Source organism: Megascapheus bottae, chromosome 16 (assembly GCF_031878675.1).
Source record: "Megascapheus bottae isolate mThoBot1 chromosome 16, mThoBot2.hap1, whole genome shotgun sequence".
In the NCBI taxonomy this organism is placed as follows: Eukaryota; Metazoa; Chordata; class Mammalia; order Rodentia; family Geomyidae; genus Megascapheus; species Megascapheus bottae.
Window position 1 is genome coordinate 581497 of NC_143524.1, and position 25083 is coordinate 606579.

At 55.1% G+C, this 25083-nt stretch overlaps 1 protein-coding gene and 1 pseudogene across 1 annotated transcript in view; both read right to left on the reverse strand.

The window, feature by feature from the left end:
- The window catches only part of Chid1 (chitinase domain containing 1), a 56219-nt gene that overhangs the window by 18259 nt on the left and 12877 nt on the right, over positions 1-25083 (reverse strand). Inside the window, exons 2-8 of the mRNA XM_090347120.1 lie at positions 10725-10878; positions 9224-9373; positions 8587-8719; positions 6574-6618; positions 5682-5788; positions 5069-5130; positions 2162-2254 (exon numbers count right to left, since the gene is read on the reverse strand). Of these exons, the coding sequence (XP_090203246.1) occupies positions 2162-2254; positions 5069-5130; positions 5682-5788; positions 6574-6618; positions 8587-8719; positions 9224-9373; positions 10725-10844 (710 nt within the window). The 5' untranslated portion in view covers positions 10845-10878. The remainder of the gene's footprint in view (positions 1-2161; positions 2255-5068; positions 5131-5681; positions 5789-6573; positions 6619-8586; positions 8720-9223; positions 9374-10724; positions 10879-25083) is intronic.
- On the reverse strand, positions 13901-24861 carry LOC150052202 (cytochrome c oxidase associated subunit FA4L3 pseudogene; annotated as a pseudogene).

Here is a 25083-nt window from a genome sequence, read left to right on the forward strand (position 1 = left end):
GGAGGACAGCACTCATGGAGGAGGAGGAGGAGGAAGAAGAAGAAGAGCACTCACCAGGAGGACAGCACTCATGGAGGAGGAGGAGGAAGAAGAAGAAGAAGAAGAAGAGCACTCACCAGGAGGACAGCACTCATGGAGGAGGAGGAGGAAGAAGAAGAAGAAGAAGAAGAGCACTCACCAGGATGACAGCACTCATGGAGGAGGAGGAGGAAGAAGAAGAAGAAGAAGAGCACTCACCAGGATGACAGCACTCATGGAGGAGGAGGAGGAGGAAGAAGAAGAAGAAGAGCACTCACCAGGAGGACAGCACTCATGGAGGAGGAGGAGGAGGAAGAAGAAGAAGAAGAGCACTCACCAGGAGGACAGCACTCATGGAGGAGGAGGAGGAGGAAGAAGAAGAAGAGCACTCACCAGGAGGACAGCACTCATGGAGGAGGAGGAAGAAGAAGAAGAAGAAGAAGAGCACTCACCAGGATGACAGCACTCATGGAGGAGGAGGAGGAAGAAGAAGAAGAAGAAGAAGAGCACTCACCAGGATGACAGCACTCATGGAGGAGGAGGAGGAAGAAGAAGAAGAAGAAGAGCACTCACCAGGATGACAGCACTCATGGAGGAGGAGGAGGAAGAAGAAGAAGAAGAAGAAGAGCACTCACCAGGATGACAGCACTCATGGAGGAGGAGGAAGAAGAGAAGAAGAAGAAGAAGAGCACTCACCAGGATGACAGCACTCATGGAGGAGGAGGAGGAGGAAGAAGAAGAAGAAGAGCACTCACCAGGAGGACAGCACTCATGGAGGAGGAGGAGGAGGAGGAAGAAGAAGAAGAAGAGCACTCACCAGGAGGACAGCACTCATGGAGGAGGAGGAGGAGGAAGAAGAAGAAGAAGAGCACTCACCAGGATGACAGCACTCATGGAGGAGGAGGAGGAGGAAGAAGAAGAAGAAGAGCACTCACCAGGATGACAGCACTCATGGAGGAGGAAGAAGAAGAAGAAGAGCACTCACCAGGAGGACAGCACTCATGGAGGAGGAGGAAGAAGAAGAAGAAGAAGAAGAAGAAGAGCACTCACCAGGAGGACAGCACTCATGGAGGAGGAGGAGGAAGAAGAAGAAGAAGAAGAGCACTCACCAGGATGACAGCACTCATGGAGGAGGAGGAGGAAGAAGAAGAGCACTCACCAGGATGACAGCACTCATGGAGGAGGAGGAGGAGGAAGAAGAAGAAGAAGAAGAGCACTCACCAGGATGACAGCACTCATGGAGGAGGAGGAAGAAGAAGAGCACTCACCAGGATGACAGCACTCATGGAGGAGGAGGAGGAGGAAGAAGAAGAAGAAGAGCACTCACCAGGATGACAGCACTCATGGAGGAGGAGGAGGAAGAAGAAGAGCACTCACCAGGATGACAGCACTCATGGAGGAGGAGGAGGAGGAAGAAGAAGAAGAAGAGCACTCACCAGGAGGACAGCACTCATGGAGGAGGAGGAGGAAGAAGAAGAGCACTCACCAGGATGACAGCACTCATGGAGGAGGAGGAGGAAGAAGAAGAGCACTCACCAGGATGACAGCACTCATGGAGGAGGAGGAGGAGGAAGAAGAAGAAGAAGAGCACTCACCAGGAGGACAGCACTCATGGAGGAGGAGGAGGAGGAAGAAGAAGAAGAAGAGCACTCACCAGGATGACAGCACTCATGGAGGAGGAAGAAGAAGAAGAAGAAGAAGAGCACTCACCAGGAGGACAGCACTCATGGAGGAGGAGGAAGAAGAAGAAGAAGAAGAAGAAGAAGAGCACTCACCAGGAGGACAGCACTCATGGAGGAGGAGGAGGAAGAAGAAGAAGAAGAAGAGCACTCACCAGGATGACAGCACTCATGGAGGAGGAGGAGGAAGAAGAAGAGCACTCACCAGGATGACAGCACTCATGGAGGAGGAGGAGGAGGAAGAAGAAGAAGAAGAGCACTCACCAGGATGACAGCACTCATGGAGGAGGAGGAGGAAGAAGAAGAGCACTCACCAGGATGACAGCACTCATGGAGGAGGAGGAGGAAGAAGAAGAGCACTCACCAGGATGACAGCACTCATGGAGGAGGAGGAGGAGGAAGAAGAAGAAGAAGAGCACTCACCAGGATGACAGCACTCATGGGAGAGGAGGGAGAGCACTCACCCGGGGGTGACAGCCGGTGGGATGACCAGGATGATAACGAGCCGGGCGTGGTGCAGGGCCTCTGCCACGTGGGTCAGCATGTGGATAAGACCCCTACAAGAACCACAAGAGGAGGTTATCCCAGGACACCACAGGGTCGGTGGCACAGGTGGCCCTGGGACGTGGCAGATGTGTCCCAAGCCTTCCAGAACATGGGTAGGCCCAGTGCATGGTTTTCCCATCCCACCCCGGGTCCTCCCTCGGGAGAGGGGGTCTTCCCTTCCTCCCACTCAGAGGCCACCACGGCAGGGGTCTGTGCCGTGCTCCAGAGTGCTACCAGGCCAATGGGCCTGGAGGACAAGCCCCGTCCACGTGGCATCCCAGGTCCGGAGCTGGCCCAGTCCGATCGCCTAGTGATGCTTGCTAAGCCTCAGGCTGTGAGAGGCTGCAGGAGGCTTGAGGGCCACATCAGGTCAGGGCCAGTGGTGCCAGTGTGGGAACACTGGCCGCGAGGGATGGAGGGCTCTGGGGTCCGCGGTTCTCCTTTCCTTAGCCTGGGTTCTGCTTTGCAGGTCATGCACGAGCAGAGCCTGGGAGGTAGTGGGCCTCACTCCCGTGTCCAGCCACTTAATGTAATGGCAGGAAGGCCCCTGCCATGCCCCTGAGAAGCCTGAGGGCCAGTCCACCAGGGGAGGCTCCTCCTTCTGGAACTAGTGCTGTGGGCTCCCCCACTGCAGCTGCCTGAGGACAGTGTGGACTGGCTTTCCCAGGCCCACCACACCTGAGGGCCGAGGGAACCTAGGGGTCACAGCAGGGCTCAGGAAACCCGGACATTTCCCACACGGAGTCAGACTTGGTGCCAAGGTTGGAGCTGGCCTTCACAGGACTTGTGGCTTCCAGGAGCCCACAATGCATCTACTCTGGCCACGGGGACCACTGTAAATGGTCCCTTCAGAACGTCAGTGGGGCCACCAGGCGTAATGTCCCCACCAAGGCCTTTGTCCTCGGCCCCTGCCTCTGAGCCTGTGCCTAACAGCCAGTGCATGTGACCAGAACTCGCTGTGCCCACCCTGGGACAGGAACACTGTGGCCGAGGCTGGCAGCCCCTCCTCAGCTTCTCCCAGGGCCAGGGCTAGGCTAAGACCCTTCAGCTATATTGCTGTCTCCAAAGGCCATCACACCACTGGCCACTGGCCATTTTGGAGAGAAGCTACCCCAGGACCCCGGCCGCTTCTTGGGATAAGACCTGGGGCCCGGCTCTGCGAGTGAGATTGGAGTTTCCCATTGGTTTTATGGAGATTGGAGGACTCCTGCCTGGAGACTTCAGTGTGAAGTCTAGGGGAACCAGGGGCAGCCTTCACAGGAACCCGAGATGGCCAGCCCCTCCTATCCTGCTTGACGGTCTCTACGTGGGGCCAGGTGATGGGCCGAAGTCCTCAGAGCCGCCAGACAGTTCTTGGATGCGTCTCCATCCTTAAATATCTCTCCTGCGGCTCACAACGTGAGGCTCACCGCGGGAGGCAGCTCCACAACAGTATCTTTTTTTCTTTTTGTGGGTCCTGGGGCTTGAACTCTGGGCCGGGCCTGGGCGCTGTCCCTGCTCTCTTTAGCTCAAGGCTACTGCCCTATCCCCTGGGCCACAGCACCACTTCTGGTTTTATGGGAGTTAATTAGAGATGAGTCCCATGGACTTTAGTTCCCGGGCTGGCTTTGAACCACGATTCTCAGATCTCAGCCTCCTGAGTAGCTGGAATGACAGGCGTGAGGCCACTGCTCCCAGCTCCAAGACAACATTCTGCCTAACTGGACCAACCGGCTTTTGGGGGTGTCCACCCACAACATCTCATCTCATCTCAGTGACCACCCTTCTGGGAGCTACCTCCTCTCCCCGCTGGCCCCTGGACACGCGGGGCCACTAAAGCCCCCCCTGCTGGGCTCTGCGACTCCCTGGCCAGACCTCGACTCCTATGGACGCAGCAGCAGGGAGCCCAGACACAAAGCTGCCTCACTGTCCACCCGATGTGCTGAGAAGAAATGGATGATGGTAAATATCCATGCTCACATCCACCCGTCGCCCCAGGAGCCACAGGAGTGGCGTGGGGATGCTGCCCCCAAGTGGACAGAGCTGAGGCGGGCAAGCCTCCTGCTGGCGACGGGGCGAGGTGGGGGGTTCTGGGAGAGTGCAGGACCTCCTCTGGGGCCTGAAATGAGCAGCCAGAATTCCTTCATGCAACAGAGAGGAGAGCTGACTCCAAAGCTCTTGGCTTGTGGTTGAAGGGCTGGACAGTTGGCTACCAAACTCTGCTGCCCAGGTATCTACTGGGGCTGCATTGGCCTCTCCCAAGGATGTGCCCAAGACAGCGCCAGCTCTGTCCAGAGGAGGAACGTGTTCCCTCTGCTGTGCTCTGTGGGCCAGAACCCATACTGGCAGACCTACGGAAGGTGGCTGCTTCCGGGCAACTGGTGAGGCCTCGTGAGTCCCAGCCAGAGCCCACTGCCCCGCCTGCCCCGCCTGCTCCTGAGCCCTACGGCTTACTGTGCCACCCCCAGGCTTCACCCCAACCCCAGCTCTGAGCTGCAGGAGTGCGGGCAGGGTGTGGCCCCACACACTCAGAAATGCTCACAGGACAGCAGAGGAGAGCCCATGGGTCTCAGGTGTGCTGGCAGCTGCTGTGGCAGCAAGCAGGAGTGTGAGCATTGGGTGACATCCCCTGTGGCCCTTTGAAGAGCTCTGGGCCTGAACTACCCTACCCCAGAGGATGAGTGACCACCACACCTCAGGCCCGGACAAAACGAGCAGGCCTTCCCTCGGGGTCCGTCCCAGCCCCGATGCTCCCGGAGGTGCTCCCTCTCCTGATGTCATTCCTGCAACTTCGCCAAACATGGGGACCGGGAAGCACTAAGCAGCCACCTGCTTCTCCCACTCACACGTGCTTCTGGCTCAGCAGCTGGCTCCAGACCTCTACCACAAAGCCATCAAAATGTTGATTCTGCAAGAAATAGGAGGAGCAGATGACGAGAATCAGACACCCAGGAGAGATGAGGAAAAGACAGACCTGGTCTCGAGGCAAGACCCACGCCTGCAGTGCACACTCATTTGCCACGGCTGAAGGGGAAGGCACAGGATAGCCCACAGGAGCCTGGAATAGAAGGGCTGGGCACTCATGCATTCTGCCCACCCAGCTCCCGCCACCCCTGCAGCCAAGCACACAGGTCCAGCAGACATGGGCTTCCAAGCAGAACAGTAGGGATATGGCCAATAGAAACCCCCTGGTCCGGGAGACACGAGGCTTCCTGCCCAGAGGACTACTGTGCTCAGAGGCAGTGCGTGGTAGCCCAAGGCTACCCTCCCTGGAAGACAGGGGCTGTAACAGAAAGGCCAAAACAGAAAGCCAGGCAAGAGAAGCCAAGTACAGGCCCTGTGGGGTCCCCAGCTAGGGGGTGTGGTGGGAAGGTAGGAAAGCTGGAGTGGAAGGCATTACCTATGACACAGGCCTAGTGGCCTGTGCTCTGAGGTCACTGAGAAGCCCACAGGTCTTACCTTTGCCACCTGGACCATAGTCTTGCTGAGCTCTTCTATCTCATCTTCACTGTCCAAGACGTTCCGGAAATCATCATAGGTCCAATCCTCAAACAGAAGCCGGGGCACTGGGAGCAGAGGACACACACGTGAAATGACCCTTCTCTGCTCGTTTGTCTTTGGCTCCCAGAGTAAACCCCAGTGATGGATGGAAAGGGCCTTCAGACAGCCCAGGATGAAGTGTAAACACCCACACCCAACGGCAAGGGAGAGACACTGGGGAAGGAGCAATCAAGCGTGGTGGCCTTCTCCCCCGTCCCACTGCTCATTCAGGTCCTGGCTGTTTACTGGTGCTGCCACCCACCTTGACTTAACCTGAGATTTCCGAGTCCCTGCCACAGGCCGTCGACCCCCACCCTCTTCGGTCCCAGCCAAGGCGCACAGTTCTGGGGCAGCCCCTACTGACTTCCCCTCGGCCTGAGCCCCACAGACTTAACTCTGCTGCCCACTGGGGGCCTGTGCCTACCCCCAGCCGTGAGCACAACTCTGAACATGTCAATCCTGAGCACAACTCTGAGCATGGTTCAGGACTTGTTAATGAAGAAAGAAATGGGAGAAGACTATGCAGTCCCTGGTGGAGAAGGAACGGGTCTTGATTGGTCTTGATGGATCACAGCCTAGTTGGGTAGAAAAGCCTGGCACCTGTGCTGGACCCTGAGCCATGAATGCCAAGCTGGGGGCTGCCTGAGCTCAGAGGAGTCAGCGGAGGGGCCTGCACATGGGGAAAGACAGGCATAAAAGCAGGAGTTTGTTTGAGGGCTCCAGGGGTCCCTTCTACACAAACGGAGGTTGTGTCATCTATGCAGTGTAGCTGAAGCCACTTTCAGACCACACTCCGGCCTGCTGGACTCACCTATATGAAGTCCTTTAGCATGCTTCCTGATGGCTCTCATCCATCCTGTAGGACATGGAGAGGCAGTCAGCACGGGGTACGTGCCCACCTAGAAGGCTCAGAATAGTCCAGAAGAAAAACACAACAGCCACATAGCAGGTGAGGAACCCCAAGGAGAGAGGCCACATAAGAACTGAACCCTAGCCTAGTAGGATGACTGTAATTTACCAAGCCTCACCCCACCTTCCTGTCCCCTCATCCTGCTGCCAGTCCTTTCCTCCTGCCCCCCGTCCTTTCCTCCTGCCCCCTGTCCTTTCCTCCTGCCCCCCGTCCTTTCCTCCTGTCCCCCGTCCTTTCCTCCTGTCCCCAGTCCTTTCCTCCTGCCCCCAGTCCTTTCCTCCTGCCCCCTGTCCTTTCCTCCTGCCCCCAGTCCTTTCCTCCTGCCCCCTGTCCTTTTCTCCTGCCCCCAGTCCTTTCCTCCTGCCCCCCGTCCTTTCCTCCTGCCCCCCGTCCTTTCCTCCTGCTCCCCCGTCCTTTCCTCCTGCCCCCCGTCCTTTCCTCCTGCCCCCAGTCCTTTCCTCCTGCCCCCAGTCCTTTCCTCCTGCCCCCCGTCCTTTCCTCCTGTCCCCAGTCCTTTCCTCCTGCCCCCAGTCCTTTCCTCCTGCCCCCTGTCCTTTCCTCCTGCCCCCTGTCCTTTTCTCCTGCCCCCAGTCCTTTCCTCCTGCCCCCTGTCCTTTTCTCCTGCCCCCAGTCCTTTCCTCCTGCCCCCTGTCCTTTTCTCCTGCCCCCTGTCCTTTTCTCCTGCCCCCAGTCCTTTCCTCCTGCCCCCCGTCCTTTCCTCCTGCCCCCTGTCCTTTCCTCCTGCCTCCTGTCCTTTCCTCCTGCCCCCCGTCCTTTCCTCCTGCCCCCCGTCCTTTCCTCCTGCCCCCCGTCCTTTCCTCCTGCCCCCCCCGTCCTTTCCTCCTGCCCCCAGTCCTTTCCTCCTGCCCCCTGTCCTTTCCTCCTGCCCCCTGTCCTTTTCTCCTGCCCCCAGTCCTTTCCTCCTGCCCCCTGTCCTTTTCTCCTGCCCCCTGTCCTTTTCTCCTGCCCCCAGTCCTTTCCTCCTGCCCCCTGTCCTTTTCTCCTGCCCCCAGTCCTTTCCTCCTGTCCCCCGTCCTTTCCTTCTGTCCCCAGCTCCTTCATCCTGACCACAGTTCTTTCTTCCTGTCACCAGTTTCTTCCTACTGTCTCCAGCCCCTTCCTTCTGACCCTACAGAGTGACTGAACTTACTCTTTCTGCATAAGAATGGCTCTGGGACGGGAATACAGGTGGCTAAACCCTAAGAACCTTGCAAATACCACAACTTTTCCTCCAGTGGCCAGAACCCACTGGATGCTTCATCATCTCACAGTATCAAGGCAAACAGCCCTGCTTGCAGAACTCCAAAGTCAGCTGACTCTGCCCTTGCTGATTACGTCAGAGCCCAAGGCTGCTCAGCCACAGACACGCAGGCCCATTGTGATGGAGTGTGCCTCAGTGGAGCATCTTGACAAGCTCCACCTTCCTCCCTGGACATCAAATGGAGACAGCTCAGAGAGAGGCAGAGTCCATGGCCTGTGCCCGTCACTGCCTAGACTGTGCGGTCAACCCATGCAGCCTGGGCATGCAAGGGAAAGCGCACCCCCCGGCCCACCCGACTCCTGAGTCGGACACGGCAGGAAAGTGAGGTCAGCTCAGGACAGCCGCTTCCCATCCTGAGAGCAGCCATCCAGCCTGCGGAGGCTTCACGACGGTGAGCGCCAGCGACTCCACTGCTGCCTTCTCGCCCTGCACACCAGCCTGCACTACGGGCTGCTGCTCTACGCTTAGCTACGCAGTATGAGGGATCGGCTAAATGCTCATCAGAGACAGAGACACACACCCATCCACATACCCTGGTCTTCTCAACAGTCACCTGACACACACCCAGAGTCACACACCCACTTTCACACCAACACAGACTATGCACATTCACACTCGCCCTCGGGGGAGCACAGGTGAGGAAGTGGGAGAACCTTGGTCCACATCGTGCAGGCCTGTGATCTCAAACATCTCACGGCCACGTCTCTTCAACTGCAGCCAGACCGGTGAGATCTGTGTAAACTTGTTCCCAAAGACCTTGGCAACATCATAGCCATGGCTGTTCCACTGGCAGAGGGAAGAGAGGACAGAACAGGTGAGTTCACCCCTGCTTCTCTGCCCTGCTGTTGCTCTGGGGGCTCTGGATATGCCTGGGGCAGCTGTTCTAGACAGGGCTGGGCTTGAGCCGACACCAGCCAGGCTGCCCGCCTGCCCCCTGGAGCTGCTGGGACTGCAGCCCACAGCCCGGGATCCTGGTGGGTGTCCCCGACACCAATGGTGACAAGGCCCCACCATGGACTTCTTCAGGAGGGCAGCTGCGGCCAAGAAGCCCCAAGTCCTCCCTCTGGACTCGGGGGTGTGGACAGGGCAGCTGCAGCCTCCAGGAGGGAGCCCCTGAGCAATCCCGGGTGTCCTTTACTCCGTGCTCCCCCAGATGGCCTGCTCTCACGGCAGCCTCTCAGAAGCACCAGCCAGAGGAAGCAGAGCACAGGCTGGGAGGCAGCCAGCCGATCGCAGGGCGGGGGGAGCCCCGCTCTACGCCTCTCCCTCCACACCCGGGCCCCAGTTTACTGGAGTAATGTAGCCTAGGACATCTCCAGCAAAATTTCTGTCCCGGGCTCTTGCTGAGCAGTAGCTGCGGTGCTCCAGAACCACATCCTCAGCCGCGAGGTCTGCCACCACCAGACCCCGGTCCTGGACAGGCTTATCGGCAAACTGAGTCTGCAACAAAGGGGAGGGAGAAAGCTGTCAGTGATCTGCCCTCTGAGTGGAGTGTGGCATTCCAAGCAGCAGCAGCAGCAGCAGCAGCAGCAGCAGCAGCAGCAGCAGCAACAGCAGCAACACGACGATTCTGCTGACCTGGAAACCAGTGGGTGACTCAGCTCTAGCTTCCAGTGAGCAGATAGTGGCAGCTGCCAGGGGCTGGTCCTACCCTTGCTCTAGGCTGGAGAGCAGGCAGAGGAAGGTGGGGGCTCCTACGGCCCCATATGTGAAAACAAGCCCTCCGTGGACTCTCAAGCCTGGGCGCAGGGCCACACACGTCTAGACCATGTGAGCAACATGTTCCCCCACTGCATCTCCCCCTGCCCCCACCCCACGTGGATCCTCTTGTGCCTGTGGACAGACCTCCCCTACCCCACTCTGCTTCTCCAAGTCCTCCACCTACCTCTTGACCTGACTGTTCTGCCCATACTCTGAGCTGTCCCTGGCCTCCCCCTGGACAGCTCCACCAGGGGCGGAGATGCCCACTAGGCTGGTAGAGAGCCTGTGAGCCCCGGCTGAGTCATAGCAATGGTCCCACAGCAGCAACTGGGCAAGCAGGGTGGAGACTTTTGGGGCTGCAGGTGGGTTGGAAGGGGACACACTCTTTTCTCTCTTTCTTTCTTTTTTTAAAAACATTATTTATTCTTTTTTTTTTTGCTAGTCCTGGGGCTTGAACTCAGGGCCTGGGCACTGTCCTTGAGCTTTCTTAAGGCCAGCATCCTATCACTTGAGCCATAGCACCACTTCCAGCTTTTTCTGTGTATGTGGTACTGAGGAATCGAACCCAAGTCTTCATGCATGCTAGGCAAGCACTCTACCACTAGGTCACACTCGCGGCCCCTGTGGACCGACTCTTGAGGTACAACCCTGGGTCCATCCCAGAAGAACAGCACAAAGGAGCTGGGAGCGTGAACATGAGGAGTGCAATGGAACAGGGTGTGGGTAGAAAAGCAGGAGGCAGAGGAAAGTTGGACTTGCCACATAAGATGTGCCCTGAGGGGTCGGGAGTTGGCCTAGTGGCAGAGTGCTTGCCTAGTATGCATGAAGACCCAGGTTCGATTCCTTGGTACCACATACATAGAAAGGTCAGAAATGGTGCTGTGGCTCACTTGAGGAAAGCCCAAAGACAGTGCTCAAGACTTGAGTTCAAGCCCCAGGACTGGCCAAAAACAAATTGTGTCCTGAAATATGTTTGTTGGCAGCTACATGAGGAGAAAAGTCGCTCCAGGGAGTCACTCCCAGGCATAGACCTGGGGAAGGGCCGTGATGGGTTAGCTCTAGCTACACTGTGGCCACTTCACGTTCCTACCTTTTCCAGCAGTGTCTTTGAGGCAGCTTTTCTGGCATCTGACTTTGACAGGGTAGTGTGAACAAAACCACAGGATAGAGCCAACCAGAGCACATGGAGCAGTGCCCACATGGCAGGCATGTCACAACGAGGGCCAGGTTCTGTGTCCAGGAGGCTGCAGAGGGCAGAGAACACAAACATACAAGCAGCATGGACCTCTGCTGGTGGAAGCACTTCCAGTGGGGCCTGGGTCTCACGGGACTGAGCTGGATGTTGGTTTCCAGGGACAGGGTTCTGCTCTGGGCAGGCCTGGGCTCCCCTGCCTGAGCCACCAGTCACTAGATACCTGGGCAGGAGCTTTGTTGTTACTGGTCACAGAGCTCTCTGCGACGGCAACAGGCTGCCCAGCTGGCCCCTTAGGAAAGCACTGGCTCCATGCATCCTCCCAACCCAAAGCTATGTACACACCTATGTACAGAATCTCAAGATAGAAAATGCTCTTCCAATTGTATCAACAATTAGACATAAAACTCTCAGAGCTGTGGCATTTGCCTGCTATCTCAGCTTCTGGAGAAGCTAAGGCCGAGGATTGCTTGAGTACAAGAGTTGAAGGATAGTCTGGGTAACAGTGAGATCCTGTCTCAAAAAAAAAAAAGAAAGAAAGGAAAACTCCCGTTAGGTATGTAAAAAGGCAAATGTAAAGATAAATATTAAACGGGGCTCAGCGGCTCATGCCTGTAATACTAGCTACTCAGGAGGCTGAGATCTGGGCATTAAAGTCCGTGGGACTCATATCTCCAATTAACCACTAGAAAACCAGAAGTAGCGCTGCGGCTCAAGGGGTAGGGCAGTAGCCTTTAGCTGAAGAGCTCAGGGACAGTGTCCAGGCCAAGAGTTCAAGTCCCACGACCGACCCCTCCCCCCAAAAAAAGACAAATATTAAGTCAGAAAAACATATTTGAGTTCTACTTATAATTGAAATATGAAGACATTTTAAAAAAAATAAAAGAGACGGTACTAAAAATGTCCTCATTCTGGGATAGGAGCGTAGCCTAGTGATAAAAGTGCTTGCCTAGCAGGCACAAAGCCCTGGGTTCTATTTCTCGGTACCACATACCAAGAAAAAGCTGAAAATAGCACTGTGGCTCAAGTGGCAGAGTGCTAGCCTTGAGCACAAAATGTCCAAAGACAGTGCCCAGACCCTGAGTTCAAGCCCCAGGACTGGGAAAAAAAAAATCTCACTCTAACAATAAAGGACACGGAGAGGTATATAATTCAGTAATACTTCAAAGTCTCAGGAATGCGCAGTTCAGCTTCACTAGTGGTCACAGAAACAAACGCTGAAATGAGTCGTGTCTCTGCTTGTAAGGAGAAGGATTACAGGAGGCCAACACGAGCATGTGCACGACTCTAGAAGAGAGTGGGATTCAAGCTGAGAAAGGCTCTGCACATGGCAATCTGTTATGAATATTATACTGTCTGTTTCCTTCCTTTCACAAGTTCCCATGCATGTGGACCACCTCAGGGCCACGGCATCCCAGGTACTGGCACACAGAGAGGCCCTGAGGAGCAAGCAGCTACACTGGTCAATACAAACACAACATGCTTGTATTGTATGTTTGTTTTCTAACTCGCTGTAGGTCTCAAAGTTGAGATTCTCCTGCCTCTGGATGCTGAACTTACAAGGATGGGCCATCATAATTGACCTGACCATCTTGTATGTACATATGCTTACATGGACATATATAAACACCTACGTATTTATGTGTAGACAGGGATTTGCTATGTAGCACAGGCTGGCCTTAAAACTGAGATCTTGTTAAGTCAAGACCAAAGGAACAAAAGGCACATGGTCTCCTTGAGATCCAAACAGTATATTCAGGTACCCAAGGTTATGGACATGGTCTTGAAGATATAAGCATAACTACATAAAAATCTATGATGGGATATATATACTCTACAGACATAATGTTATATTATATAAATTGATATGTATCTATGATATACAAACCCTCAGCTGAATTTTTAATTATGTCCTAAAATCTATGTGCCAGGGCCAGGAGTTTGGGCTAGTGGTAGAGTACTTGCCTAGCATGCACAAAGAACTGGGTTCAAGTCCTCAGTACCACATACATAGAAAAAAAGCTGGAAGTGGTGCTGTGGCTCAAGTGGCAGAGCACTAGCCTTGAGAAAGCCCAAGGACAATGCCCAGGCCCTAAGTTCAAGTCCCAGGACTGGCAAAAAAAAAATAATAATAATAAGTAAACAAAAAAATCTATGTGCCAGTGACTGCATATAGAGATTTCCTTCTAGTTTGTTAAACATGACATTTGAAATATGATAAAAAAAATCAGTGTTAATAAAATCTTTCAAAAAAATTGAGATCTTGTCTCTGATTCCTCAACAACAGAGATTACAGCATGAACCACCTGCTTGGCTGGACAGTCTCTCTATAGCCCAGGCTGGTCTCAAAGTCACAATCGTTCCGTAGCCTCTCAGTCTCTGGGTTACCATCTTGAGCCACCATGCCTGGCCTGGCCTGTACAAGGGGATTGACAATCCTGATTTGTATATCAATGCCCACATTAAAAAAAAAAGTACACAACGTCGGGTGAGGTGACTCTCACCTGTAATGTTAGCTAGCTACTTGGGAGTCTGAGATCTGAGGATCATGGTTCAGAGACAGCCTGGGCAGGAAAGTCTGTGGCACTCTTTATCTCCAATTAACCATCAGAAAACTGGAAGTGGCGCTGTGGCTCAAGGGGTAGAGCACTAGCCTTGAGCTAAAGAGCTCAGGGACAACACCCAGGCCCAGAGTTCAAGCCCCATGGCTGTAAAAGAAAGAAAAAAGTAAACAAGGAGACTACAATGTATATATGCACTGGTGATTAGGAACTACTGGTCATTTTGTTTCTTCTATTTATATTTTCTGCACTGGAATTTCTGTGTGTGTGTATGACAGTCCTGGGCTTGAGCTCAGGGCCTGAGCACTGTCCTTCGGCTTTCTCAAGGCTAGAGCCCCACCATTTGAGACACAGCACCACTTCAGCTTTTTCCGTGTATGTGGTACTAGAAATTGAACGCAGGGTTTTGTGCATGCTAGGCGAGCACTCTACCTCTAGACCATGCTCCTGGTCCCCAGCCTGCAGTTTGCCAATCCTTAGGCTTGAGCTCAGGGCCTGAACATTATCCTCTGATTTTTTTTTTTTTTTACACAAGAAACATTTTATTGCTGATAATCTAAAAATCTTTATACATGTCAAGGAACACATTCATAAAAATAGGTTTTCTCCATGTAAAGTTCAAATTTACAACAATAAACAGAAACTTTTGGGCTATGTGGTTATTACGGCACTGCCTTTAATTCCTTTATCCAGAGTCCAAAAAAAAATGCAGGCAAACCCTAAAAATGTAGCAGAAGCATTTCCGCACACTGGTCTCCACAATATAGTTTGTGCAGAAATGTTTCCACTAGATTCATAGAGTAATCTTTGGAAGAAAGAAGAGAGGACTGGTCATCTGGTTGCCCTTCTGACCTTCTGCAGCTCTTCAGCAGGCTTCCATTTTGGTTGATAGTTATAAGTTTTTGAGGTACACTAGGGTCCACAGTTTACCAAGGTTCTGGATTTTTTTTCCAGTTAATAATCACATCCGTTTTGTTTCTTAGTGAGCAGAGAGCAAAAGACGAGGCTCCGCTCGCAGCCACAGTTATGATTACTGCCAAAGGAATGAGTTCCTTCTTTTTCATCAGGGTTTGGAAGACACCATTATGCTTCCTTCAGTGTCGAATGAATACCAAACTGGGGAGGCGTGCGCAGAAGGTGCTAATGCCCGAGTTATCCTCTGATTTTTTTTGTTTGCTCAAGGCTAGTGCTTTTCCACTTGAGCTACAGCTCTTTTTTTTTTTTTTTTTGGTCAGTCTTGGGCTTGAGCTCTGGGCCTGGGTGCTGTCCCTGAACTCTTCAGCTCAAGCCCAGTGCTCTACCACATGAGCTATAGCGCCACTTCTGGTTTTCTGTTGGTTAATTGGAGATAAGAGGCGCGTGGTCTTTAGTGCCCCAGCTGGCTTTGAACCTCAATCCTCAGATCTCAACCTCCTGCATAGCTAGGATAAAGGCATGAGCCACTGGGGCCTGACTCCATTTTTTTTTTTTTGAGTAATGTATTCACATTATATAAGAGTCATGGAGCTGGGTGTTGGTCGCTCAAGCCAAAAACCCCAACTATCCAGGAGATTGACATCTGAGGATTGTGGTTCAAAGCCAGCCTGGAAAGGTTCCTGAGACTCTTATTTCCAGCTAACTACCAGAAAACTGGACGTGGTGCTGTAGCTCAAAGTGGTAGATGTTAGCCTTGAGCTGAAGAGCTCAGGACAGTGCAAGCCCCAAGACTGACCAAAATCAAAAACAAAAACAAAAGTCTCATGGGCTTTCCTGCTCAGGCTGGCTTCAAACTGCAATCCTCAGATCTCAACCTCCTGAGTAGCTGGGATTACAGGTGTGAGCCACTCATGCCCTTCTCCTCCTCCTCCTCTTCCTCCTCCCCCTCCTCCTTCTTCTTCCTTCCTCCTCCTCCTCCTCTTTGTCCTCCTCCCCCTCCTTCTTCTTCTTCTTCCTCCTCCTCTTCCTCCTCTTCCTCCTTCTTCTTCTTCCCCATCTTGGAGCTTGAACTCAAGGCCTGAGCACTGTTCTTGGGCTTTCTCAAGGCTAGAGCTCTACTACCTGAGCCACAACACCACTTCTGGCTTTTTCTATATCTGTGATACCAAGGAATTGAAACCAGGTCTTCATACATGCTAGGCGAGCACTCTACCACTAGGCCATGCTCCCAGCTCCAGCGCCCAGCTTCTGAAGTGGCTTTTATTTAAGGTTTTGGGAAATTCTGCAAATCACAGTATAGCTGGGCTGTCAGTCCTTCAAGTGGCTTTGTGTAGAACCACAGTCATCTAGAGACTCCACAGATCAGAGACTCCAGGCCAGCCAAGGGGGTCCATAAAACCTGGGGCAGAAGCTGGCGGGAGACCTGAGGTTGACCTAGCCCCTACTCCTGGGGCCAGAGGCCCCTCAGGGTACACCAGAATCTAGGCTGAAGAAGCTCCAGAAAACCCAGCCAGGCAGGGTGCACTCAAGGATCAGGTCACCAGAAGCTGGGTGCCTGTCTTCACACCTCTGCCTCTGATATGAAGGCCGCCTCTACTATCGCTGCCATACCCACTGCTGAAGCCCAGGAGGGGACTGTAGTAGCCTGTTCTCAGGCCATGGCCTGGGAGAGCTCCCAGGGAGGTCTGTAGCCCTGGGGGAGCAGCCCGGCCAAGCTCTGGTTAAGTGAGCTTCAAGGTACACAGGGCAATGCTATTTGCTCAAGGCCTTGAGAAATGGCTGTGGCTACTCCTAAGGGACACTGACGTCCAGAGGGGACAGTCTAGGTCCCCACCACCCTCCAACCCTGGTTTCCCATCCCCCGGCTTTTCCGTTCAGTGATAGAGGAAAATCAAGAGGTAATAGCCTTCTGTACCCCCCCCCCAGTCCCCATAGTAAACTGTAAGGCTTGGGCTGGATGGAATCTGGGCTGTGGGATAGGGCTGGGGTAGGATGCCCAGAATTACCCAGAGCTTGCTTGATCAGGCTGACTCTGGCTGCCCTTGCGCCTACGTATGAGTCTTTGACCCCAACCTCTACCATGACCATAAATTCCTTCTCTTTCTTGAGTCCCAGAGGAAAGGAGTGAAAAAACAGAGGGCTGTAATCCCAGAGAAGCAGTCCAGGACTGAGCTGAGGATGTGGCCCGGCCCCCACTGAGACCTTGGGTCTCTACTGCCGTTCTGCAGATGTACAACTGGGCCCGTCCAAAGGAGGAGGTTAACTGGGCGCAGTAGCTCACGCCTGTAATCCTAGCTATTCAGGAAGCGAGATCTGAGGATTAAGGTTCATAGGGTGACCCCTGTACTTAGTGTAAGAACATCATTTCTGTTAAAAAAGAAAAAAGAAAAAGAAAGAAAACTGTGAATGTAGGTGAGACTTAGTCGTAGAGCACACGTGTCACATGTAAAGAGGCCTGGGTTCAAGCCCTTCATATTGAAAAAAAGGCACAAAGGCAGCTGGACAAATTTTGGAGCTGTGCTCTTCTAGTGAAAAGTGTGCATGCATGCTTGGAAATGAAGGTGGTGTAAGAGTCAGGAAAGCTGGCCTATAATCCTAGCTACCTGGGAGATGGAGATCTTGGGACTGTGCTTTGGAGCCAGTCTTGGTAGACAAATCTGAAATTCTTATCTCAATTAACTAGCAAAAAAGCTGGCTGTTGAGGTGTGACTCAGTTGGTATATCACCAGTGAGAGAGAAATAGCCCAAAGTCCCAGACCCAGAGTTCAAGGCTCAGTACTCACATTCACATATGTACACATACTCACTAACACACACACACACACACATATATACACATACTCACACACACGTGAACGAGGAGGAAGATCACCAACCTGGGTGAAATTTATTGGCCACATGTTTTATGCCAGGCTGGGAGTTATTCCACAGTCGAGGACACAGACATCATTCACGGACGAGAGACCTGAGGGCAGCCTGCACAGATCTGGGGTGCTACAACCACAGGACAGTAATATCCCACATGATGGGACAGCTCAAGGTCCAGTGTGGTCATGGACCTCTCTGGGTTTCCACGTGGAAACAGGTGAGGCTCGGAGCCAGGGAGATCCCCTCCTTTGCAAAGCTTCCAAGCCTGGTCCACTGGAAGTCAGGAGGAGCCCGTGCCTCCTGTCTGCTCCCACAAGCTGAGACCTGCTCACCGCCACTCAGGCAACAGACTGCCCGGCACTACACACCACATAGCAGCCTTGGACCCAGAAACTCATCTCTTCCTTCAGGTGGTCTGCACGCTCACCTGTTCCACGCACACTCCTTCCTTCCCCTCAGGCGTCTGAATGCACCCCTTGGACGGGCTCCCGTGTTGCCTGGCACCTAACCTCCACAAATGCAAATGTCTCCTGTGTGTTTTCACTGACTGGCCCTACCACTCTGGCTCTCGCTAATGCTCACGCCCAACTCACACAACCACATCCCACGTAGAGCGACGACCCCCCCCAGAACCCCACTATCATCTGATGCGTGTGCATAATCATACTGCAGCGCTGTCACCAGTCACCACCCTGTGTGCACTTAAGAGTCCCCCGGTCACCCGAGCACAGTCACAGTCTTCTAGCGCTCCCTGTCACCCGAGCACAGCCACATTCCTCCAGAGCTCCCTGTCACCAGTGTGCACAATCACACTCACCCAGGGCTTCCTGTCACCTGTGTGCACAGTCACACTCCTCCAGCGCTTCCTGTCACCTGTGTGGACAGTCACACTCCTCTAGGGCTCCCTGTCACCTGTGTGCACAGTCACAGTCCTCCAGGGCTCCCTGTAACCTGTGTGCAGTCACAGTCCTCCAGGGCTCCCTGTCCCCTGTGTGCACAGTCACAGTCCTCTAGAGCTCCCTGTCCCCTGTGTGCACTGTCACAGTCCTCCAGCGCTCCCTGTCACCTGTGTGCACAGTCACACTCCTCTAGGGCTCCCTGTCACCTGTGTGCACAGTCACAGTCCTCCAGCGCTCCCTGTCACCTGTGTGCACAGTCACAGTCCTCCAGCGCTTCCTGTCACCTGTGTGCACAGTCACAGTCCTCCAGGGCTCCCTGTAACCTGTGTGCACTGTCACAGTCCTCTAGAGCTCCCTGTCACCTCTGTGCAGTCACAGTCCTCCAGTGCTCCCTGTCACCTGTGTGCACAATCACACTCCTCTAGGGCTCCCTGTCACTTGTGTGCACTGTCACAGCCCTCCAGCACTCCCTGTAACCTGTGTGCAGTCACACTCCTCTAGGGCTCCCTGTCCCCTGTGTGTACAGTCACAGTCCTCTAGAGCTCCCTGTCACCTCTGTGCAGTCACAGTTCTCCAGTGCTCCCTGTCACCTGTGTGCACAGTCACACTCCTCTAGGGCTCCCTGTCACCTGTGTGCACTGTCATAGTCCTCCAGTGCTCCCTGTCCCCTGTGTGCACAGTCACAATCCTCCAGCGCTCCCTGTCCCCTGTGTGCACAGTCACAGTCCTCCAGCGTTCCCTGTCCCCTGTGTGCACAGTCACAGTCCTCCAGCGTTCCCTGTCCCCTGTGTGCACTGTCACACTCCTCCAGGGCTCCCTGTCACCTGTGTGCACAGTCACAGTCCTCCAGCGCTCCCTGTCCCCTGTGTGCACAGTCACAGTCCTCCAGGGCTCCCTGTCCCCTGTGTGCATACTCACAGTCCTCCAGCGCTCCCTGTCCCCTGTGTGCACAGTCACAGTCCTCCAGGGCTCCCTGTCCCCTGTGTGCACAGTCACAGTCCTCCAGCGCTCCCTGTCCCCTGTGTGCACTGTCACACTCCTCCAACACTCCCTGTCACCTGAGTGCACAGTCACACTCCTCCAACACTCCCTGTCACCTGAGTGCACAGTCACAGTCCTCCAACACTCCCTGTCACCTGTGTGCACACTCACAGTCCTCCAGTGCTCCCTGTCACCAGTGTGCACGGTCACACTCTTCCAGTGCTCTCTGTAACCTGTGTGCACAGTCACAGTCCTCCAGTGCTCCCTGTCACCTGTGTGCATAGTCACAATCCTCCAGCGCTCCCTGTCACCTGTGTGCAGTCACACTCCTCCAGGGCTCCCTGTCCCCTGTGTGCACAAACACACACCTCTAGGACTCCCTGTCACCAGTAAGCACAGTCACACATCTCCAGTTCCCCCTGTCACCTGTGTGCAAAGCCACACTACTCTAGGGCTCCCTGTAACCTGTGTGCAAAGACAAACTCCTCCAGGGCTCCCTGTCACCTGTGTGCATACTCACAGTCCTCCAGCGCTCCCTGTCACCGGTGCACAGTCCAGTCCTCCAGCGCTCCCTCTCACCTGTGCACAGTCACAATCCTCCAGTTGCCTGTCACCTGTGTACACAGTCATAGTCTTCCAGGGCTCCCTGTCACCCGTGCACAATCACAGTCCTCCAGAGCTCCCTGTCACCTGTGTGCACAGTCACAGTACTCCAGTGCTCTTGGTAACCTGTGTACACAGTCACACTCCTCTAGGGCTCCCTGTCACCTGTGTGCACAGCATAGTCCTCCAGTGCTCCCTGTCACTTCTGTGCACTGTCACAATCCTCCAGCGCTCCCTGTCACCTGTGTGCACAATCACAGTCCTCCAGCGCTCCCTGTCACCTGTGTGCACAGTCACAGTCCTCCAGGGGTCCCTGTCACCTGTGTGCACAGTCATAGTTCTCCAGCGCTCCCTGTCACCAGTATGCAGTCAGTCCTCCAGCGCTCACTGTCACCTGTGTGCACAGTCACACTTCTCCAGCGCTGTCACCCATGCATAGTCACAGTCCTCCAGCACTCCCTGTCACCTGTGTGCACAGTCACAGTCTTCCAGGGCTCCCTGTCACCTGTGTGCATACTCACAGTCCTCCAGCGCTCCCTGTCACCTGTGTGCACAGTCACACTCCTCCACCGCTCCTGGTCACCTGTGCACACAGTCACACTCCTCCAGCGCTCCCTGTCACCTGTGTGCACAGTCACAATGCTCCAGTGCTGCCTGTCACCTGTGTGCACAATCACACTTCTCCAGCGCTCCCTGTCACCCATGCATAGTCACAGTCCTCCAGTGCTCCCTGTCACCAGTGTGCACAGTCACAGTACTCCAGTGCTCTCTGTCACCCGTGCAAAGTCACAGTCCTCCAGCGCTCCCTGTCACCTGTGTGCACAGTCACAGTCTTCCAGGGCTCCCTGTCTCCTGTGTGCACAGTCACAGTCCTCCAGTGCTCCCTGTCACCGGTGCACAGTCCAGTCCTCCAGCGCTCCCTGTCACCTGTGTGCATACTCACAGTCCTCCAGCGCTCCCTGTCACCGGTGCACAGTCCAGTCCTCCAGCGCTCCCTCTCACCTATGCACAGTCACAATCCTCCAGCGCTCCCTCTCACCTGTGCACAGTCACAATCCTCCAGTTGCCTGTCACCTGTGTACACAGTCATAGTCTTCCAGGGCTCCCTGTCACCCGTGCACAATCACAGTCCTCCAGAGCTCCCTGTCACCTGTGTGCACAGTCACAGTCCTCCAGTGCTCTTGGTAACCTGTGTACACAGTCACACTCCTCTAGGGCTCCCTGTCACCTGTGTGCACAGCATAGTCCTCCAGTGCTCCCTGTCACTTCTGTGCACTGTCACAATCCTCCAGCGCTCCCTGACACCTGTGTGCACAGTCACACTTATCCAGCGCTCCCTGTCACCCGTGCACAGTCACAGGCCTCCAGTGCTCCCTATCCCTTGTGTTCACAGTCACAGTTCTCTAGCGCTCCGTCACCTGTGTGCAGAGTCAGAGTCCTCCAGGGCTCCTGTCACCTGTGAAAGTTACACACCTCCAGTGCTGCCTGTCACCTGTGTGCAAAGTCATAGTCCTCCAGTGCTCCCTGTCACCCGTGCACAATCACAGTCCTCCAGTACTCCCTGTCACCTGTGTGCATAGTCACAGTCCTCCAGCACTCCCTGTAACCTGTGCAGTTACAGTCCTCCACTACTCCCTGTCACCTGTGTGCAGTCACAGTCCTCCAGCGCTCCTTGTAACCTGTGCACAGTCACAGTCCTCCACTGCTCCCTGTCACATGTGTGCACAGAATAGTCCTCCAGCGCTCGCTGTTACCTGTGTGCACAGTCACAGTCCTCCAGCGCTCCCTGTCCCCTGTGTACACAGTCACAGTCTTCTAGCGCTCCCTGTCACCTGTGTGCACAATCACAGTCCTCCAGCGCTCCCTGTCACCTGTGTGCACAGTCACAGTCCTCCAGCGCTCCCTGTAACCTGTGCACAGTCACAGTCCTCCAGTGCTCCCTGTCACCAGTGTGCACAGTCACAGTACTCCAGCGCTCTCTGTCACCCGTGCAAAGTCACAGTCCTCCAGCACTCCCTGTCACCTGTGTGCACAGTCACAGTCTTCCAGGGCTCCCTGTCACCTGTGTGCATACTCACAGTCCTCCAAGGCTCCGTCACCTGTGTACACAGTCACACTCCTCCACCGCTCCTGGTCACCTGTGCGAACAGTCACACTCCTCTAGCGCTCCCTGTCACCTGTGTGCACAGTCACAATGCTCCAGTGCTGCCTGTCACCTGTGTGCACAGTCACACTTCTCCAGCGCTCACTGTCACCCATGCATAGTCACAGTCCTCCAGTACTCCCTGTCACCAGTGTGCACAGTCACAGTACTCCAGTGCTCTCTGTCACCCGTGCAAAGTCACAGTCCTCCAGTGCTCCCTGTCACCTGTGTGCACAGTCACAGTCCTCCAGGGCTCCCTGTCACCTGTGTGCACAGTCACAGTTCTCCAGGGCTCCCTGTCTCCTGTGTGCACTGTCACAGTCCTCCAGGGCTCCCTGTCACCTGTGTGCACAGTCACAGTCCTCCAGAGCTCCCTGTCTCCTGTGTGCACTGTCACAGTCCTCCAGGGCTCCCTGTCCCCTGTGTGCACAGTCACACTCCTCCAGCGCTGTTCCTGTGTACACAGTCACACTTCTCCAGCGCTCCCTGTCACCTATATGCACTGTCACAGTCCTCCAGTGCTCCCTGTCACCTGTGTGCACAGTCACACTCTTCCAGCGCTGTCCCCTGTGTGCACAGTCACACTCCTCCAGCGCTCCCTGTCACCTGTGTGCACTGTCACAGTCCTCCACGGCTCCCTGTCCCCTGTGGGCACTGTCACAGTCCTCCAGGGCTCCCTGTCCCCTGTGTGCACAGTCACACTCTTCCAGCGCTCCCTGTCACCTGTGTGTACTGTCACAGTCCTCCAGGGCTCCCTGTCCCCTGTGTGCACAGTCACAGTCCTCCAGTGCTCCCTGTCACCTGTGTGCACAGTCACAGTCCTCCAGCGCTCCCTGTCATCAGTGTGCACAGTCACAGTCCTCCAGCGCTCCGTCACCTGTGTGCACAGTCACAGTCCTCCAGCGTTCCCTGTCACCTGTGTGCACAGTCACAGTCCTCCAGCGTTCCCTGTCCCCTGTGTGCACAGTCACAGTCCTCCAGCGCTCCCTGTCCCCTGTGTGCACAGTCACAGTCCTCCAGCGCTCCCTGTCACCTGTGTGCACTGTCACAGTCCTCCAGCGCTCCCTGTCACTAGTGTGCGGTCACAGTCCTCCAGCGCGCCCTGTCACCTGTGTGCACTGTCACAGTCCTCCAGTGCTCCCTGTCACCTGTATGCACTGTCACAGTCCTCCAGCACTCCCTGTCACCAGTGTGCACAGTCACAGTCCTCCAGCGCTCCCTGTCACATGTATGCACAGTCACAGTCCTCCAGCGCTCCCTGTTACATGTATGCACTGTCACAGTCCTCCAGCGTTCCCTGTCTCCTGTGTGCACAGTCACAGTCCTCCAGGGCTCCCTGTCACCTGTGTGCACAGTCACACTCCTCCACCGCTCCTGGTCACCTGTGCGCACAGTCACACTCCTCCCGCGCTCCCTGTCACCTGTGTGCACAGTCACAAGCTCCACTGCTCCCTGTCACCTGTGTGCACAGTAGCACTTCTCCAGTGCTCCCAGTCACCTGTGCACAGTCACAGGCCTCCAGTACTCCATGTCCCTTGTGTTCACAGTCACAATCCTCAAGTGCTCCCTGTCACCCGTGCAAAGTGACAGTCTTGCAGTGCTCCCTTCACCTGTGTGAATAGTCACAGTCTCCAGCGCTCCCTGTAACCCGTGCACAGACACAGTCCTCCAGTGTTCCGAATCTTCTGGGCACAGTCACAGTTCTCCAGGGCTCCCTGTCCCCTGTGTGCACAGTCACATTCCTCCAGCGCTCCCAGTCACCTGTGTGCACAGTCACAGTCCTCCAGCGCTCCCGGTCACCTATGTGCACAGTCACAGTCCTCCAGCGCTCCCTGTCACCTGTGTGCACAGAAACAGTCCTGCAGGGCTTCCTGTCCCCTGTGTGCACAGTCACAATGCTCCAGGGCTCCCTGTCCCCTGTGTGCACTGTCACAGTCCTCCAGATCTCCCTGTCCCCAGTGTGCACAGTCACAGTCCTCCAGAGCTCCCTGTCACCTGTATGCTCTGTCACAGTCCTCCAGCGCTCCCTGTCACCTGTGTATACAGTGACAGTCCTGTAGCATTCCCTGTCACCTGTGTGCACAGTCACACTCCTCCAGCGCTCCCTGTCACCTGTGTGCATAGTCACAGTCCTCCAGGGCTCCCTGTCACTTGTGTGCACAGTCACAATTCTCCAGGGCTCCCTGTCCCCTGTATGCACAGTCACAGTCCTGCAGCGCTCCCTGTCCCCTGTGTGCACAGTCACAGTCCTCCAGTGATCCCTGTTACCTGTGTGCACAGGCACAGTCCTCCAGAGCTCCCTGTCACCTGTGTGCACAGTCACACTCCTCCAGCGCTGTTCCTGTGTGCACAGTCACACTTCTCCAGCGCTCCCTGTCACCTATATGCACTGTCACAGTCCTCCAGTGCTCCCTGTCACCTGTGTGCACAGTCACACTCTTCCAGCGCTGTCCCCTGTGTGCACAGTCACACTCCTCCAGCGCTCCCTGTCACCTGTGTGCACTGTCACAGTCCTCCACGGCTCCCTGTCCCCTGTGGGCACTGTCACAGTCCTCCAGGGCTCCCTGTCCCCTGTGTGCACAGTCACACTCCTCCAGCGCTCCCTGTCACCTGTGTGTACTGTCACAGTCCTCCAGGGCTCCCTGTCCCCTGTGTGCACAGTCACAGTCCTCCAGTGCTCCCTGTCACCTGTGTGCACAGTCACAGTCCTCCAGCGCTCCTTGTCCCCTGTGTGCACAGTCACAGTCCTCCAGGGCTCCCTGTCACCTGTGTGCACAGTCACAGTCCTCTAGAGCTCCCTGTCCCCTGTGTGCACTGTCACAGTCCTCCAGAGCTCCCTGTCCCCTGTGTGCACAGTAACAGTCCTCCAGGGCTCCCTGTCCCCTGTGTGCACAGTAACAGTCCTCCAGGGCTCCCTGTCCCCTGTGTGCACTCTCACAGTCTTCCAGCACTCCCTGTGCCCTGTGTACACAGTCACAGTCCTCCAGGGCTCCCTGTCACCTGTGTGCACACTCACACTCCCTCAGGGTTCCCACTCACCTGTGTGCATAGTCACACTCCTCCATCGCTCCCTGTCTGCTGTGTGCACTTTCACAGTCCTCCAGCGCTCCCTGTCACCTGAGTGCATTGTCCATTCCTCTAGGATCCCTGCCACCTGTGTGCACAGTCACAGTCCTCCAGCGCTTCCTGTCACCTGTGTGCACAGTCACAGTCCTCCAGCGCTCCCTGTCACATGTATGCACTGTCACAGTCCTCCAGGGCTCCCTGTCCCCTGTGTGCACAGTCAC